A 19211-nucleotide genomic window follows, 5' to 3' on the forward strand; every position below is an offset into this window, starting at 1 on the left:
AGAATAAACAGAAATTTTTCCTACAGAAGTGAAAACTTCACACAAACATACAAACTAAAAGTAAGATTTATTACAACCAAGTTGCTGGCTCCTTTTCTTCAAACACAGCTCTGTCTCTCATCAGCTGAAAGGTCCCCAGGTCCCCAGTCCAATAATTAACACACAGCATGTCAAAAGTGTGCTGAAAGGTTAATTGCAAGAGTCCTGCAAAAACAATAATCCTCTTAAATATCACAGTTTCATTACTGCTCCTGCATGTAAGAAACAGATGCCCACTAATAGGCTTTTATAAAGAAAGAAAAAAACACCTATTCTATAGAACAGGCTCTGCCACTACAGATTTTAGCTGGAGTTTCTCTGACCTGAAAGCTGATAGGTATGACTTTGTTACCTTACACCACATTTGTAGAAACCATACCTGCTACACAACACATTCCAGTCCTGCTCTCTTCAATGGCCTTGGATGCCAACAAAAGATATGTATTGTTGAGAAGTCAAAAGGAAAAACGTACAGTAAGTAATTAAAAATCCTAAATAAACCATAACATATTCTGGTTTATGTATAGTGTACAAACATCCCTGTATTGGGACAGAAGATTTTTACTGCTGTAACAGTATAAAACAATTCTGTCCTTCCTCAGACTTCTCCATGTATAAGATATTTTCTCATGTATGGGACTGCTTGTATTCCTGGAGTATTTTTATTTGCTTTGCAAGGTTTCCGTACAGGTCTGCGCTCCTCAAATGTTCATTTGAGGGCCTTTATATGCACACACAACATGTTTCTTAAATATCAAACTGAAAAAAAAAAACATTCTTTAAATCACCCATGAGCCAAAGCTTTATGAATAGATCACATGTAGGGCTAGACAAGCAAGTCAGTAAAATTCATACCATGCCTTGGCTGTAAAATTAGAGCAAACCTTACTATGAAAAAGTAAATCAACCTCACTGACATCCATTGCATGTCCATGTAGAAAAACAGCAAAATCATTCAGATAAGAGAGCTCAGTAGAGTTGTCTTCAATTAAAAACATACACGCCCAGGAACTTTAAGAGCAAGATTAAAATGAGGCATCGCTATCCTAAAGAACACTGAAAAAAGTACATTTTAACTTATAGAGCATACAGTGGACTGAGAAAAACAGCAGCAAATCTGAAGCACCCACTTTTGCAAATGCGATTTTAATCCAATAAGACTTCCTGGTTAGATCAAGAAATAGAAGGCAAAAAGGCTGTAGAAGAAAAATGGACTCAAGTAGTTTGCAGAAGACACTAAATGCCTATTTAGGAATGTCTTACCCAAACATTAGGCCTACGTACAGGTAGCTCTTTGATTCCCTAATTGTGAAAAAGCTCACTTGATAGTAGTTTTGTCATGAGAAGAGAAATTATTATACTTGGATTTAAAGAAAAAAGGTTTTTAGACCATTAAAATAAATACACCCACACTATTTACTTTAAACTAAAGTATGTTTTCCCTTTATTAGCAGTCAACTTGAGATAAGATTTATTATTAGAAATTCACACAATATAAAGGAGCTGATGAATGGATAGGTGCAAAGTGATTTGCAGCAAAACACCCATATTGAGGTTCATAATCAGCATTTTGTATGTGCAAATCGTGTTTAGCGGCCATAAAGTGGGACTTCAGCAGCCATAAAAAATGCTGTGCATGTAAAGAATGTTTTTCACCTGCCATTCTGCACCCGCTATCAAATTTGCACTTTGCTATCATTAATCCATTTAAATGATATTGAAATGTATTCAAATGAAGAGAAGAGCATGGAATTGAGCAGGACTTGGATACTAAACGGATGCAGACATTACAATGAGATGTAAGGATTTTGCCTCGCACTTGGGCAATTGCTGACCCACCAAAAACTTTGCACCTCCTCTTACAAACTGTTGTAGAAGTGAGTAATTAAGAGCTGTATAAAAGCACACACCTTCAAGACCTTCAAAAGCACAAGACCTGTCACTGGCCTCAGGGTGGCTGCTGTGGTACACTTCCTGATGCAGTGTCCTTATTGAGGACAGGTAGGAAAACCTTTGGAAGAGAAGGGCAAGATGCAGAAGACCCCACATATTCAAACCCAGGGTCACTTTGTTTGAGATGCTGGAGGATGCGGCGGTAAGGCATTACATCGCACTCTGTGGGTCATCTTAGATTTAATTTCAATTATCATGATTGCAGCTCTTTATTTGTGCATGTTGAGCAATTTGCATTGCTCTTAAGCTTACAAAGGCCGCTGTGCAAAATAATTGCCTAGCCGCTGGGCAATTTGGATTTTGCATCCACAATTGTTTGCACTACACCTATCCTTAAGTCAGCCACAAAATATCATATTTTGCTAAATCTTCAAAACTGGTTGCAGGCGTTTCCACCTGCAAGATCCTTTATTGTCTTGTCAGACCTAAAATGTAGCAATAGCATCGCTCATAATGTAAGTATATTCCATGGAGTATAATACTTGGCTGTGACAGCAGAAAATATATGGTCTCACCAGCCTTCTTGAATTAAAGATGACAGGAAATATCTTCACGGTGTGTTGTGCCTTACTCTGCATTAGACAAGATTTATATACCCTCATGACAGCAGATACACTTGTACAGCTTGCGGAGGCACAGCCAAGGAATCCAAAAGGCATGCAGTGAATTTGAAAATGCATAGATCATTATTGTTCACAACAGAACCCAAGCATGCTTGGTTGATATTAACCCTTCAGGTGATGAAGGAATGTACAGCAACTGAGAGGGCTGTTTTTGCTGTCCGCGGAAAGTACTAGATTGACAGCATTGGGGAATGAAGTCCTCTCTATGTTTGCACAGAGCAGGGACACCACAAGCAGAGACAATGTGAGCTTTCCCAAATGCCTCAAGTGAGTCCCTTTTAGTAGATGAGTGAGCAGTTAGTTCCTGACCTGTCTTTCAGTGAATTTATACTGAATTGTGTGCTTGAAATAGACTGCATTCAGCCAGGCTTCCAGTGGTGAAAGGTGAGTACATCTATTGCACCACTGCCTGCCCCCACTACATCGAGTTGTAAAATAAATCAGAAAAAATGTAATTCCTGTTACTCTCGGAATTGCAAAGCAATAATCTACTTTAACTCTTTGCGGTCCTGCGTCGGACCAGGTCCGGCATTATAACTTTCCCTTTCCAGTCCGATGTCAGACCCTGTCCGACATCATCAAGAAGTAGTAAAGCACAGGTCTCTAGTCGTTTTTGCTCCAGAAAAAGCCCCGAAAACCTTTCAATGGCCAAGTGAGACTGATAGGAGACGAATGAAGCTTGAAAAAAAAGGCTGTATCTGACCAATACAGATAGCCCTTGCACCACAGAGATAACACGGACATAAACAAAGACAAAGCTTCCGCATCCAGCGCTCAGAGAATATCACAGACACTTGCAGAGCTTTTTGATAAAATACAGGTGAACCTCGACGTACAACTCTTCAACTTACGACGCACGGCACTTCCGACTATTTGGCATTATTACCCTGCTTCGACTTTACGACATCGAGGCGGCATTTACGGCACGGCGAGACCTGAGCCATGCGTCATGTGCGTATGCTTGGTGTCCGAACTGCAGTATCTGCCGTGGTCGCCCTGACTTAGTGTAGCATTGTTTTTTTTTTTTTTTTTTTTTTTTTATGCATGTAACTGTTTTTTGCATTTTTTTTTATTTATTTGCCGTTAACAATGTCTGATAATGTCTGACTCAAAATGAAACCTAAGCTGTGAACTCTGTCACATGACGAGGGGCTTAACTTCAGGCGATCGTATTTTCTGCTAGGAGTACCACATACACACACTGAATACGTCATTGGAAAGCCCCGAGTCTGTACTTTTAAACAAGCCAGGTAGTTGTCTGAGTAATATGTCCGTAACCACCGAGCTGAGTGTAAAGAGTTAAATAAATATTTGCATAAGTACAATATAACGGGTCTTTTTTGTAAAACGATATTATCTGGCTAAAGAGTCAGGAACGTAACCCCAATTTATAACATTGTTCCTTTGGGAAAATGTGCTTTGACTTCCGACGCTTCGAATTGCAATGCGACTTTTAGGAACCAATTGTGTCATAAGTGCGAGGACTGCCTGTAATGACTTGGATCGCATTATTGAGGAGTTTGGTGATAAAACAAGTGACCAGGAGAGGATTTATCAGTATGCACGTCTATAAAGAGGTATGTGAAAAATACAGCGAACAAGGGGTGGGGCTTGGCTGGATATGCAGTACTGACGTCTTTTGCAATGCAGGGCTTTTTAAACCTGTTTTATTCTGAAAAAAAAAAAAAATTAAACAGCGCACGTAAAATAAACAGCGTGTGTGAAAATAAATTGGACAAGCGCTGAAAAAGTGGACTGCAAAGAGTTAAAGATACAAGGTACTAAGCAAAGTTAAGCTTTTTGAGTGAGCCCATTACAAGTATTTACTGTACATCTAATATCATTCTGCTTCCCCGTTATGAAGTCTATAGACATCATTTTACCATTTTATAACACCTGCTTTATAGTGTCCATTGTGCTAATGACAAGAGACCTCACCAAGCATTTTTATTAGAGACATATTATACAGACAGCAAAAAGGAATTGCTTACGTGCAACCACTTGATAGACAAAAACAAACAAGAAAATGTGTCCTAGAGCACTGATACCTTGTAGTTACTGCAATATTTAGTAATTGCAACTCACATGTTACAAATCTAAACAAATCAAATCATACCAAAACAGTATCTTAGACAATTGTGTTTTAGGGAATAAAAGATCTAAACAATGATGCGCCTCCGTCTCTTTCTCCTTTTGTTTTCATAGAACGCTTTTCAAACTTATCTTTCATAGGGGGTTGGAACACATTATTCCCACCACCTGCTATATGGTATAGGCACAGTGGGTAGTAAATCTGAGGGCTGGAGCTTTCACTGGAGGCTTTATCACTGCCCCTCGCTTTCTCTTCCCCCATCTAATACTCATCATTGTGAGCTACAACAGCAAGGCTATAAAAAGCCTGCTGACCAAGTTCAAAGGCCCATTTTTTTTCACTAAAGAAACTCTTGGTGGTCCTACATTAACAAGAGCATATTCAATTTCCCTCAATTATCTGCAGATCTCACACCCTTTCCTCCCAGTTCTGAGAAAAAAAAAAAAAACTGGGCTGGACTTTCCTTGACAACAAAACCTTCCTGAAATCGATGGCCCGTTTCCTTCCCTGTGGAAACTTTCCACCACAACACACTTCCACAGGGAACCTGCAGAGCTTGAACTGAAACACCAAACCCTGCTTTGAAACTCAGAAGTTTAAATAATTTGTTGGCCTAAGTATTTTCTGAATGCATACAAAATGAAGTTGTGCATTACTGCCAGGCATTACTTTGTGCGTGTTTTTATTAGCTCAGTTATGCCACTTACAAAGCTAAGGAAGTTTTCTAAGGAATGTGTGTCAAGTTCTTGTGCAACAGAGCATAGCCAGGGACCAGAGAAGGGAGTGGCATTTGGTTAGCTATGAGTGTTTTCAAAGGTAATGCAGATAAGCAAGTAAACTGTCCACTTATCAATGTCAAAGATTTTACTGAAATAGCTACAGTATATAAAACACAATATTAGGGTTCAGGATTGACCAGTACAAACAAAGTACTTGTAGAGGTGATAGAATTGAAACCAAGTTTGAATCATATCAGAATATTATTCATTTTCTAGTAACCTAAGGCACTCACAAGTACCAGAAACACCAGGCTATTGTTATCATTACACATTTTTTTAAGAACAGTTCAGTCTGTATCAACAGGATGGGCTTAACACTGCAGCACATCTGGGTTTAAGACAAAACAGCTATGGTTCCATTTCACTTGTTTTTCTCGTTTAGCTACATTGAAGGTGTCGGCTTTAGTACTTGTTTAAGATACAGACTGTTCTCAAAGTTTAAGCAGCAGTAATGCATTGATTTTGAATTAAATCAGTAACCAATCCATATCTACACAGCTGCACTCATATACAACATGTGCTCTGTAGCACTGAAGCAAACAGTATGTAATTATTTAAAGACCATGCTGTTACTTACAAGCTAGCAGCCATTGGAAAGGCAGTATTTCATTTTTTACTTTGTACGTTTGCCAGCTTTTCAAAATATTTAGACGCTACCCAAGTTACTGTTTTTTTCTTTTGCTGGCTGTATTTTTTGACACCCCTGCACTCATTTAAGAAGTTATAAGTTATACAGTATAATAGGCAAGACTATTACCTAAATGACTTAATCAGACATAAATTTAACAAAAAAGTTATAGGTTAATAATAAAAATAATTATACTGAGAAAATATCAAATCTGAAGTTATTGGTAGTAAATTAAATCCACAAAGAAATATCAGAGTTGGTTTGTTTGAGATGAGTTATCACTCCAAAATTGAATGGCAAAGATGGTAACCACTAAAAATAAGCTCAAAGGATATGACTTGCTTCAGTGGTTCTTAATAAAGTGAGTGTCCTATCAATAACAGACAGGATTCCTGTTGCATGTCAATTTGACCACTCTAGACAATACACCTTGGCCTGTGACTTAGAGTTTGACTAAAGTTCAGATGTGACTAATGTAATTAGGCTTGGTTGTAAATCCTGAAAATCTGGAAGTGGGATTCTTATCTCAATCCCTGAATAACTGTTTCAGCTGGAAATAAGTCTTTCCAGAAACTCCCACACATGTTGAATTCTGGTGAGCCCAATGACCAGTTCATGCACTCAATCCATATTAAGTTTTAAGGCTTCAATATACAAATCTGTAGGCATGTCTGTTTACAATAAATGGAATGTATTAACCAAAAACAACTCAACTGAGATCGAAAATCAGATTTGCATTCCAATTTTGAGAATCTTTAAGGGTTTTCCAAAGTAAGTTCATTTTGTTTAGCTCCTAAATGCAACTTTTTGTTATCAGACAGCCCAAGGGTTTTCTGACTGTACTCAACAATATAAAGTAATAATACCTTTTAGGCTTGTCCCATCATGATATCCTTTATTGTATTCTATGTTTTGACCTTAAAGACATTATCTTGCACCCCCCAGTGATTTCTGAGTCACAACATCGACAACATAAGTGTCTCTAATGTTTGGTCATGGGAGTAAGCTACTATTACAACACAACTGGTGATATTTCAAAAAACATCACTTAACAAAGGGAAGTTCCCAGATAGGAACCAAAGAAAAACATAAAGAGACCATCAGTGCATGCTGTTTGCATGGTCTTCAGAAGATCCATCCATTATTATTAACCTCTTAATCCTTTACAGGGTTGTGGTCAGCTGGAGCCTAATCCAGTATTCACAGAGTGCAAGGTTGGACTACACCCTGGATGGGATGCCAGTCCAACACAGGTCACCACACACACAGGGCAATTTAGAATGACCAATCAACCTGAATATCAGGTCTGGACTGTGGGAGGAAACTGGAATACCTGAAGGAATACCTGCTCTGATAATTGCTAACAACATGTGAGGAAACCTACAGGAACATGGGGAAAACATGCAAACTCCACACAGACAGACCCCTAGGCCAGAATCAAACCCAGGACACTGGCACTGTGAGGCAGCAGCACTTACCACCACGCCACGTGCCGTCCCTCTTCAGAAGATGTCACTGCAAATGTATTCATTAAGATAGCATGCTCTGATAATTGCTAACAACATGTGAGAAAATTGTTCACACAGACACTTAAACACTAGAAGGTCATACTTGATTTGTTCAGTCCTCTTGGGTTATTATTCTTAATTGAAGAACAATTTGTGAAAGTAAATGAACAGTAAAGGGATTCTCGAAACTCTAAAATACATTTTTCATCAATACTGTGTGCCATGTCAAATAATGCCATACACTTTGTTTTAGTAATTTCCACCTCTTCCACTTCTTGTATACTCAACAAACCTATTCAGAACTGGACACCTCAGTAAAGAACTGTTACCTTTCTAGACAGACCTCTTTGCTGGTACAACAACCCCTACATAGACAGCCTAGCCAGTGAATAAATCCTTATTAATCATTTGTATCTCTCCATTTTGCACAATAAAATATTTTTTTGTGCTCGACACAAATGGCAACATAAAATCTCTCTCTCCAATCTTTTAGTCATCCACCAGGTTGTGAAAAAGGTAACAAAAAAGTATAACCGTGCAAATTCACGTATATAGTATATATATATATATATATATATATATATATATATATATATATATATATATATATATATATATATATATATATATATAGGTACCCAATTAAGCTTCTACCCCCTGTACCTTGATAACTGGCCAGATACATTGCAACATTAAATTAAATGCAGATTGTCATGTTCCTAATACTGCAACCACAGCTGTTGTTTAGAAGCACAAAAAGCATTAAAAAAAAATAGTTCAGAAATGCCAGGACTTCAAAGTGCTGCTTAATCACAAAGGGACTTGTGCATTCCGCTTAATTAAGTGTCTATGCAGGCTTTTCTTATTAGTAATTCTGCCTAGTCTCGCTCATCGTATATGGAGAATATAGTAGCATAGTAGCCATGGCTTTTAGGGTTCATATAAAAGTCTCAATGCAAAAATAACCAGACCCAAGAAATTTTAACAGTCTGGAGGCCATAAGCGGACCTAAGCACTGTTCTAAACTATGAAGTTACTTCTAAAGTCTGAAAAAAATGTAACTAGTTACAGTTACAGTTACAAACAGTTACTTCTCAAGCAAAGTTTACATTTTACAGAGGTATTTTTTCAGTCTGGTCAAGCTGCAGCTTGAAATATTCTTTGAAGATCCAGTTATTGAACATAATCGTTTCCTTCTGTGACACCATTTTCTGTGTTCCATAAAATAACTTTCCCCTGCTCAAGATCTAAACATGGACAGATCAGAGAGTAGCATTCGTAACTCTCCCATTAATTAAAGTTTGTTCTATTTTTTGTTTTCAGAAAACTGACAAACATGGTAAGTGCTTCATGTAGAGCCGTTCTTGGAGCCAAAATATGACACTTCACTAGATCTGAAAATACATGTTATAGCTCGTTAAGTAAAAATAATTAAAAAGGAGTTTAACGGCAAATGATGTAATCTAAAACATAACGTTCACAATTACCAGATTCCCATTTCAGACTGCTTGCCAGTGTAAAGAACTTCAAGCGTTCTACATCTAGTCTTTATGTGCCACATGGGGTGAGGCCTTTACTAGCAACCAACTTCAAATTACTTTTTGACATAAAAGACTGTGTATGTTAGTTATAATAGTATTAAGCTACTGAATATGTAGCATTTATGAAAAACGTTCCTGAAGAGTCATTCCATGTAACTTTTGCAAAAGTGGTGGCTCACGGATCACTCTGAAAACATTTTTTGTCATACAAATATAGTAACCCATACTGGAATTGCAAATAGGGACTGAAAAAATGTAATTTGGCTACCGGTTCAAGCCAGCACAAATCACATCTGGCCAGATTTACAATGAAGTGGATTCCTTCATCTGTTGAGCTCTGCCTGCTGAACTTGTGATGTTTGCTGCCTTGTCCAACTTGCTGGTTCTCTCCATTGCAGATCGATACTTTCAAATAATCTACAGCTGTACTGCAGTATTTAACTTCTTACCTGTATATTATATTATATATATATATATATATATATATATATATATATATATATATATATATATATATATAGTGTATCTTGTATCATTCTTGATTGTTGTTTCAGCCTAATTCAATTTGTACCACTGTGTGTGCTTCTAAAATAACCTCCTTAAAGCTGAATTTTTGAAAAGAGGGGAAAGCATATTAGTGATGCACTATTCTCTGAAGCCTGGAGAGGTGAACAGCATTGTGCTCTGACACTTTGTAGTGTTGATATTGTTCACCTCGGATTAGTGCTGGAATGGTTAGTATGCATGACAATAATAATGAATGCAGAACCAGAAACTTTACTAGGATATAAGGCATTACACAGGTAATAAATGTAGTAGAATAAACTGGCGGTACTAAAAAGTTTGATGTGTTAATTAAAACTAAATAGTCTTACAATATATTTTCAACATATCAATCAATCCCTCAACAAGTAGACATATTTAAAGCAAATCAATTTAATAGCTGGCACAAAAGGAAAAAGGAAACAAAAGTTAAGCTTTTATTCAAGTTTATAAGTGCTGGAATTTACCACTTTTCTTTTGAAAGTCAAGGATGCATGCTATACTTTTTTTTTTTTTTAAACAAACCACAGAAATGCCTGGGATTACTGTAGAGTACCAAGTTGCTGATAAAGACTGTTGCCAAGACCTTAACCATTACCACGGCAACAAGGAGGGTCACACAAAGGTATATAGGAGCTTGGCAAACTCTTCTTAGGAGGCTTTATTACCATGAAAAGCAATATGCATTCACTGGGGGTTGGATGGTGGGGTGAACACATTCTCTCCATGGAATCAAATCAAGATTTTCTGATCAGAAAACAATGTAAAAGTTATAGGTAGCTGTAAATTAATTTAAAAGCACTCCTGAAGGGCAGCATTCATACAGAAATGACAGAAAATTGCAGAGAATAAGAAGTAATAATTATAGAAATATCCTTTCTCAGAGTACTAAAGCAGCTTTTGATTTACCCCAATCTTCATGAGACTGCACCTTCACTGTTACGCACGGCATCCTACAGACAATGGGAAACTCTACAGTAACACAGCCTTACGCAAAACGGAATTTACAACTGGTAACAAACACCACCTCATCTCTTTAGAGAGTGCACTGGCATAGAAGAGCACCTAAAGCAGGGCGCTGTCTGTTTCAAACATATACTACTGTATACTGTACCCCTGTTATGCTATAAACTGAAAACTCTATAGATTTCAACCCCAGTAAAACATACTGTACACAATATGTTACCTTGGGTTACAACAGGTTGTAAGCTGCATAGAGATAGAGTTGATCTGTTCCATAGTCCACTAACAAAGTCATAATAATAAACATTTCTGCTCTGATTGATGAGAATAAAAGCAAGTTCAACTAAGCCTTCATAGAAGCCTATGCATTTTGTCAGGAACAGTTGCTGGACTACCTGCGATTCAAGAGTTTAAAAGATTTCTGAGTTCCCACACAAACATGGTTTAGAATGATGTAATATATGTTCAAGGTATATGATCTTTTCAAAGTTTCTTTCATACAGAAAGAAGTAATGAACCAATGTGTTAATGATCTGGCCAGTAGAAAGGCTGTGCGAGTAGTGGCCTGCACATATCCCCGTTTGCTATCTCTGGTAACACACTCTCCTGCCAGATGGGAGTGAATTACAAATATGACACATTAAATCTGGCATTTACCACAGGGGATGTTGGCTGTCTGATCTGAATATGAACAGGCTATGCATTTAAAACAAAATAAAAAAAGAAAGCTTTTCATGCTTTACTTATCCATTACTTTTGTTTATCAACAAGGATGTTTAATGACAGTCTGACAAAAGAATATCTGCCTTTGAAAGTAACATTATTTGGGCAACAGGTTTGTCAATTATACTATCCGTAAGATTGAAGTACCAGTCTGTTAAAAAACAATGTCCATTTAGTTTGGTCTATTTATACAAAAAACGGTAACAATGGTGTACTAGTACATGTGTACAAACCCAAATAGCATTAGCTTGATTATATTGTCAATAAAGAAAATGCTGAGGAATTTAGGGCCTACGTTGACAACAACATCCTCGTTTTGATTTGAAAAACCTAACCCTAATTCATTACCTTTCCAGGCTAAAAACAAACAGTAAGTAGGGGCAAGTGCTAGCTTTAACAAAGCCAGACATATTTATATTAATCATTTTATCTTAAGGATATGGTATGAATACTTTCGTTTCCGGTTTACAGATAAAAATATACAATGGAATTTATTTTGTAGCTTTCATGTGGTAATTGTTATCACCTTAAACCAAGAACTTAGCACTCTGTAATATGAAATAATTGCTCTTGTAAAGCTGGTGGCATGCTTTTAAGGACAATACTCTACCACCAATAAAAGAGTCCGTGTTTGTGTCGCTGCTTGTATTTCAGTGACCGTTTAACGCCTTGCTCTAAATGTATCCATCGCACAACTTCAAAGAGGAAACATCAAAAGGGTGTAAAACTTATATCTCTTGGTGCTGTCAGTATTCCCACGGCATACATTGATTCTAAATTTACCTTTTTTTAACATTTTAATCTGAGAATGCTTTCCTCTCAAAAAAACACCAAATCCAAAAGTTGCTTATATTCTAGTTAGCACCATAAGAAAGAGAACGTTATTGTCATTTTAGTTTCCAAGGTACCCCGTCTGTTTAAAGTTGCGAACTTTTCCCTTGTTAATACCATAGACAACACAATTGCTAAGGTGCATGGTTGTATGGAGTGCTGTAAACTGTTCATTTTACTGAGGGCTTGTTGTGCTTTAACTAGATCAAAACACAACCTATTTAAACATTTTGAACCTCTAACAAGTATGTGGTGGGTTGAATTGGGCTAGCCCTGGTTGGTATGTCCAGAGTATATGTGTTACCATGTTATTCACAGTGGTTATAAAGTCACTTGGGGGCTAAACAATAATACTGGAGAAAAGGCACAGCATTAGTGACAGATGTACTCCACATGGTTACAACAAGCTTCTACTGTGTCTATAAGGGATACTGTGCTTCCATGATTGAATGGCATAAAACTGTTCCCCTAAGAGCCACTGTGTTATTTGGTTGTAACAATCTGGATCCTATCATGTCGCAACTCCACACACGTTGTGGATTCGTCCAGAACCAAAAGCTCCAGAGACATCCATGCCAATTTCACATTTTATACATTGCTTAAATCACAGTTAATTTATGTTTTTGTTTGTTTCAGTCTTGTATCAAACATATCACCCAGCTTGAACCTTTACTCTTTGGTTATAGATTAGAATCTCTCTATGTAAAAGCTCCAGTGTCTCCCACAATAACCATTGTTTCCTGTTTAAGAAACAGTTCCAGCTCTAGGCAACCGTTTTCAGCAGACAGACACCTGAAACTGTTCCATTTAAACTATTCATTCCACACTGACAAATGCCAAAATTAAAAGCAAAAAAAACTCTTGTCTGAATGCATTAATAAAAGGCCATATTTTATTACAGTGACTCTCAGGTTGATACTTCATAGTACAGTGAAGTCCACTGTTTACTGTTTACATAACCCTGTTTAAACAAAGAATTCAAAGGTTGAGCTATGCATTAACTCCAGCTTCTTCTAGGCAACAGCGCTTGAACTGTTTGCTCGCAAAAAAGTAGTGCTTTGTACATTGCTTCAGACTCTATAAAAAGCAAGGCCCTTTCATTTCAATAGAGCCTGGTCTCATTGGAGTTCATTAGTCCACATATCAAATACACCCAGGCTATAGTTCACTGAATCTCTTTGCCACATACTGTTTTGAGTCTTTTTAGTTTTAATTACTCAGGAATTTTATGCATGCATCACTTGATAACCAAAAGTTACAAAGAAATTCCAAATGACCATCCTGAAAAGATCGGCACCAGGGAGTACCACTATTGCTGCTACACCAGCAGAGTAAGAAAAGCCAGTAGCCACAAATGAGTTTACAAAGTGTAACAATGCCTTGGCATTCCATTAGTGGATACACATTAAAATCACCTAGTCCTTTAACTAAACGGAATGCTATTTCTCTACAGAACTATTGGGTCCTGTGTTTGTTAACTTAGTAGGTCACTACCTTTGCTAAGCTGGTAGCCCTGTTAGATGTGACTTAAGTACTACCAACTCATCACCTTGTAGAAGTGTCATTCCATGAAAATGTAATGCCCCTTTCACACTGGCATGATTTTACCGGGTCAGAACCTACCCAGGCAGCACCCGGTATCATGTGGGTTCTGGTATGCGATTTCACACTGCTTTTAATAAAGAAGGGTTGATCTGGATGACATATGCAAGTACACAATGCGCCTATCAATGCCCTGCAAGCAACTTGTTACTGATGCTCCCATCCAAGCTTGTCTGGATTGAACCGCTGGCCACATTTTTTATTAAAGCAAATGTTTCTATATGCCTGCTGCAATCTAACTCATGGTGTGTCTCAATCAACAAAAATATGGCTAAACGCAATTAACAGAAATATTACTATAACAAATCTAATTTTTAAAAAAGTGTAGTTAATGTTATCATAACAAATCTAATAAAATAAAAAAATAAATAAAAGTGTAGTTAAATGCTTGTAATCCTCACCTAGATATTTGATGTCGAAGCCTCTAGGCGGTTTAAGCGATCTCCTCATCCAGCCCTCCCTCAACACCTCTAGGTGATCGTCTTTGCCCTGGATGAGCAGGATATGCTCATCGATCCAACCCAAGAAAAACGTTTCCGTGACAGCATCGGTAACTTTTTTGTTCCAAAAATGCTGCATGTTTTCTGCTTTGAAGTCCGCAAAAATCTCGTAGCCTGTGTGGTGGTGCTGGAGTTTCTCACTCACAACAGGCAAGTCATCGGCACCAGTCCGGGACAACACTATAGCCAAGGAATGGGGGGCTATCTGTAAAAACTGATCTATTTTCTGAAGCATCGTAGACATAATTATAGGATGTTTATTGCATTAGAGTAAATCGTATTTATTACAATGGTTTATTAGTCACCCCGTGGCATTTCCAAAGCAAATGCATGATGCTAATAATCTTGATCAGATGGTTTCAGTGCATTCAGCAGGTAGCATAAACGCGTTGCTTTGTTAGATATTACCCTGAATTATTCCATGGAATTTCTTTTGTATCGGGGGAGGTAAGTCAAGTTACCAGAAATAAACCGTCCACTCTCGTTTGGCTAAATATGACAATATGGCATGATTATCAATGTTCACCCTTGTTATTTCAGTCCTTCAAATACTTTTTTGATACTTTCTCACCTTTTCATGCAGCAAAAAATGCATTTCGTGTCAGTGACGTGCTTCTTCGGCACCTTTGTAAAGTAGGTAGTTTTGTATTAGGAGTAATGGTTAGCAGCATGCGATGACTGCATCGGTTTCTGTTGGCTGTATTTCCCATGCATTCCTTTGAAATTCGTCTTCTTCCTTTGCAACAAACAATGTCAGGCTTTATAACATCCCTTTATTGAAGTGCTGGTCGGTGAATTTTAATTACAAATGTCGGAGAGGCACGAATTTACAGCTGCTAAACCGCTCGCCACCGTTCTCTTGTTTCCAGTGTCGATTCAGGTAACCTTTTTCACTGTACAGTAGCCCACATATCGGCGACTTTGGAACTGCACTTCTGCAGGTTCATCCACTGAGAAACAGGCTATCTCAGATGTATTGAATGACTCCACCTACAGGCAGAAAGGCATCAAACATCGCGAGTTCAGAAGGCAGAGCGCAACAGATGAAGGAATCCACATCATTGTAAACCTGGCCAGATGTGATTCGTGCTGGCTTGTTCAAGTAGTAGCCTACTCTGCCAAATTACATTTTTTAAGCCCTATTTGCAAGTCTGTTAAGGAATTCCAGTACATCCAGTACATATATGATCATATATATATATATATATATATATATATATATATATATATATATATATATATATATATATATATGCAAAAGTTTTAGGCAGGTGTGAAAAAATGCTGTAAAGTAAGAATGCTTTCAAAAATAGACATGTTAATAGATTATATTTATCAATTAACTAAATGCAAAGTGAGTGAACAGAAGAAAAATCTAAATCAAATCCATATTTGGTGTAACCACCCTTTGCCTTCAAAACAGCATCAATTTTTCTAGGTACACTTGCACAAAGTCAGGGATTTTGTAGGCATATAGTCAGGTGTATGATTAAACAATTATACCAAACAGGTGCCAATGATCATTAATTCAATAAGTTGGTTGAAACACAATCATTAACTGAAACAGAAACAGCTGTGTAGGAGGAATAAAACTCGGTGAGGAACAGCCAAACTCAGCTAACAAGGTGAGGTTGCTGAAGACAGTTTACTGTCAAAAGTCATACACCATGGCAAGACTGAGCACAGCAACAAGACACAAGGTAGTTATACTGCATCAGCAAGGTCTCTCCCAGGCAGAAATTTCAAGCAGATGTGCTGTCCAAGCTCTTTTGAAGAAGCACAAAGAAATGAGCAAAGTTGAGGACCATAGACGCAGTGGTCCGCCAAGGAAACTTACTGCAACAGATGAAAGACACATCATGCTTACTTCCCTTCACAATCGGAAGATGTCCAGCAGTGCCATCAGCTCAGAATTGGTAGAAAACAGTGGGACCCTGGTACACCCATCTACTGTCCGAGGAAGTCTTGTCAGAAGTGACCTTCATGGAAGACTTGCGGCCAAAAAGCCATACCTCCAAAGTGGAAACAAGGCCAAGCGACTCAACTATGCAAGAAAACAAGGGAACTGGGGTGCAGAAAAATGGCAGCAGGTGCTCTGGATTGATGAGTCAAAATTTGAAATATTTGGCTGTAGCAGAAGGCAGTTTATTCGCCGAAGGGCTGGACAGCGGTACACAAATGAGTGTCTGCAGGCAACAGTGAAGCATGGTGGAGGTTCCTTGCAAGTTGGGGGCTGCATTTCTGCAAATGGAGTTGGGGATTTGGTCAGAATTAATGGTCTCCTCAATGCTGAGAAGTACAGGCAGATACTTATCCATCATGCAATACCATCAGGGAGGTATCTGATTGGCCCCAAATTTATTCTGCAGCATGACAACGACCCTAAACATACAGCAAAAGTCATTAAGAACTATCTTCAGCGTAAAGAAAAACAAGGAGTCCTGGAAGTGATGGTATGGCCCCCACAGAGCCCTGATCTCAACATCATCAAGTCTGTCTGGGATTACATGAAGCGAGAGAAACAACTGAGGCTGCCTAAATCCACAGAAGAACTCCAAGATGTTTGGGCCAACCTACCTGCCGAGTTCCTTCAAAAACTGTGTGCAAGTGTACCTAGAAGAATTGATGCTGTTTTGAAGGCAAAGGGTGGTCACACCAAATACTGATTTGATGTAGATTTTTCTTCTATTCACTCACTTTGCATTTTGTTAATTGATAAATATAAACTATGAACATGTCTATTTTTGAAAGCATTCTTTCTTTACAGCATTTTTTCACATCTGCCTAAAACTTTTGCACAGTACTGTATATATATATATATATATATATATATATATATATATATATATATATATATATATATTTATATATATATGATATATATATATCTAGCAAACCTCAGTTTCACATGAATATTTTTTTTTTTTACTATTGTCCTTTCTCAAGCTTTTCTGAAAAAGTACCCTGATGTATTACCGTGGGAAAGTCTCAATGCTTATATTGTGCATGTATTATAAATTGCTATAGGAAACAACAAATCAGCAGCTTTGTATATTGGGGGCACCATTTAACATGCTGTTCATTACTTTTTAGATCTAAATTAAGCTCAGTTGGAATCTTATTGTAACTGTATGTAAATGCATATGCTGTAATAATGTACATACCCAATAACACCATAGTACTTGCTGTAAGATTTATGCTAGGGAACCATAATAGGATTTCATTTTTAAAAAACCAACAAAAAAAACAAAAAACGGGTTGTATTGTACTGAGGAGTTTACAAATAATTGTGATGTATTCCCCCTGTGTCCAAAAATGTTCTCAAGAGACAGTTACTTGCTCTGTAATGCAGTATTTTTTATTTTCTTCGGTGTACTCTGCACTGGCACGGAATCTAGAACAATCCCACACCCTGACGATCTGTTAATGACACAGGAACTTTGGTTGCTATCCAAACACATAGACCAGCCTGTGTGGAGGTGAGTACATAATATATTTGTACAAAACCTAACATTTTTCCATTAAACATTATCAAAGCTTTTACTTTGTGTGAGAAAACAGAGCAGGGTTATTATAAGTTGTATTTTATTAAACAGAATTAGACTTTATGTTCAAATCTCTCACCTTTCACTATTATAAGCACTGATTTTTAAGGCTACTGATCACCAGGTCCTAATTTTAATGGCTATTCACCCACTAAAATGCTTAACAATGCACCATTTTACACAGATTCTTAAGAATGATGCTAGCAGCCCCCTACTATATATTATACCCTTCTGTCCCATTGTAACCCAGTTTTACTATTTAGAAATAGAATGCCACGATGTGCTTATAAATGAAATGTCCATATCAAGTCACCTATGCTTATATATATAATAATAAACATATATTAAAAAAAGAGACTGTGACAAAGTGCCCCTGTGTATATTATGTTATGTTGCGTGTGGTTTGTTAAATGCTGATGTATAGTCATTGGTACACGGGATATAAACAGGTCTAACACAAGTGTTTAAAATGTATATTTGTATTTAGGCACGGGATTTTACATCACTTCACGTACATTTAAAGTAGTTAATATGTGAGCACTAGGTTGAACATAATTAATTCACGTGCTGGGATTCAAGTGAATAATTAATTGGTAATTGAATCCCAGCACAACAGTATATATAGAGTATGTTTTCACATACTCGCGGTTGGGTGTTCGGTGAGTGGAGAACGGGAGCGAGAGGAGGATAAAGAGTTAGATATTTCAATTGCTATTACGTGCTGGTGGGACCAGCACGATACTTGTTTATTTAAAACTCACCTTATTTGTTAGTGTTTATCTATCTGCTCACCGTGTTTGTCTAGTATTGTCTGTTTTGTGTGTCTATTTATTTTGGCGTGAAGTGTCGTGTCCTGTCTTTTGTTTGTTCAACCCTTTTATTTTACAATAAACCTGCGCAAGCAAGCGCCAATCATCATTTCATTTCATCCATCCTCTCTGTGTATTTCATTCCTTCTTGGTTCTGACGCCGTCCACTTCGGCCGTCTCTGTGACAGAGACCCAGAGAAATGGACAAAGCACCACTTTCCACAACCTGATCTGATTTTGCTATCCAAATTTTCAGATGCTAATCAAGTTATAAATCCTGTGTCCTTGGATAGATTTAGAACCCTATTCAGTGCTCATGGTAATAATTTCAGGCCATCATACTTACCATATACTATCTGGGAACTGACATATGGTATATCTGCTAGATAACTTTCATTTTATTTGGTTTTCTTTGCATTATTAGAGAAGCACAACAAACTGTTGCACGCCAGATATAAACTCTGTTAATGATATAGATGTGCCAGCTGACAGGTTCCCATGAAATGAAAGTCCAAAAAGACAGTGTCAAAGT

General features: G+C 37.5%; 1 protein-coding gene across 1 annotated transcript in view; it reads right to left on the reverse strand.

Moving 5' to 3' along the window:
- The window catches only part of LOC121320546 (storkhead-box protein 2-like), a 91064-nt gene extending 75834 nt beyond the window's left edge, over window positions 1–15230 (reverse strand). Inside the window, exon 1 of the mRNA XM_041258960.1 lies at window positions 14227–15230. Within this exon, the coding sequence (XP_041114894.1) occupies window positions 14227–14569 (343 nt within the window). The 5' untranslated portion in view covers window positions 14570–15230. The remainder of the gene's footprint in view (window positions 1–14226) is intronic.
- Between the last annotated feature and the right edge of the window lie 3981 nt (window positions 15231–19211).

Source organism: Polyodon spathula, chromosome 1 (assembly GCF_017654505.1).
Source record: "Polyodon spathula isolate WHYD16114869_AA chromosome 1, ASM1765450v1, whole genome shotgun sequence".
Taxonomy (NCBI): Eukaryota; Metazoa; Chordata; class Actinopteri; order Acipenseriformes; family Polyodontidae; genus Polyodon; species Polyodon spathula.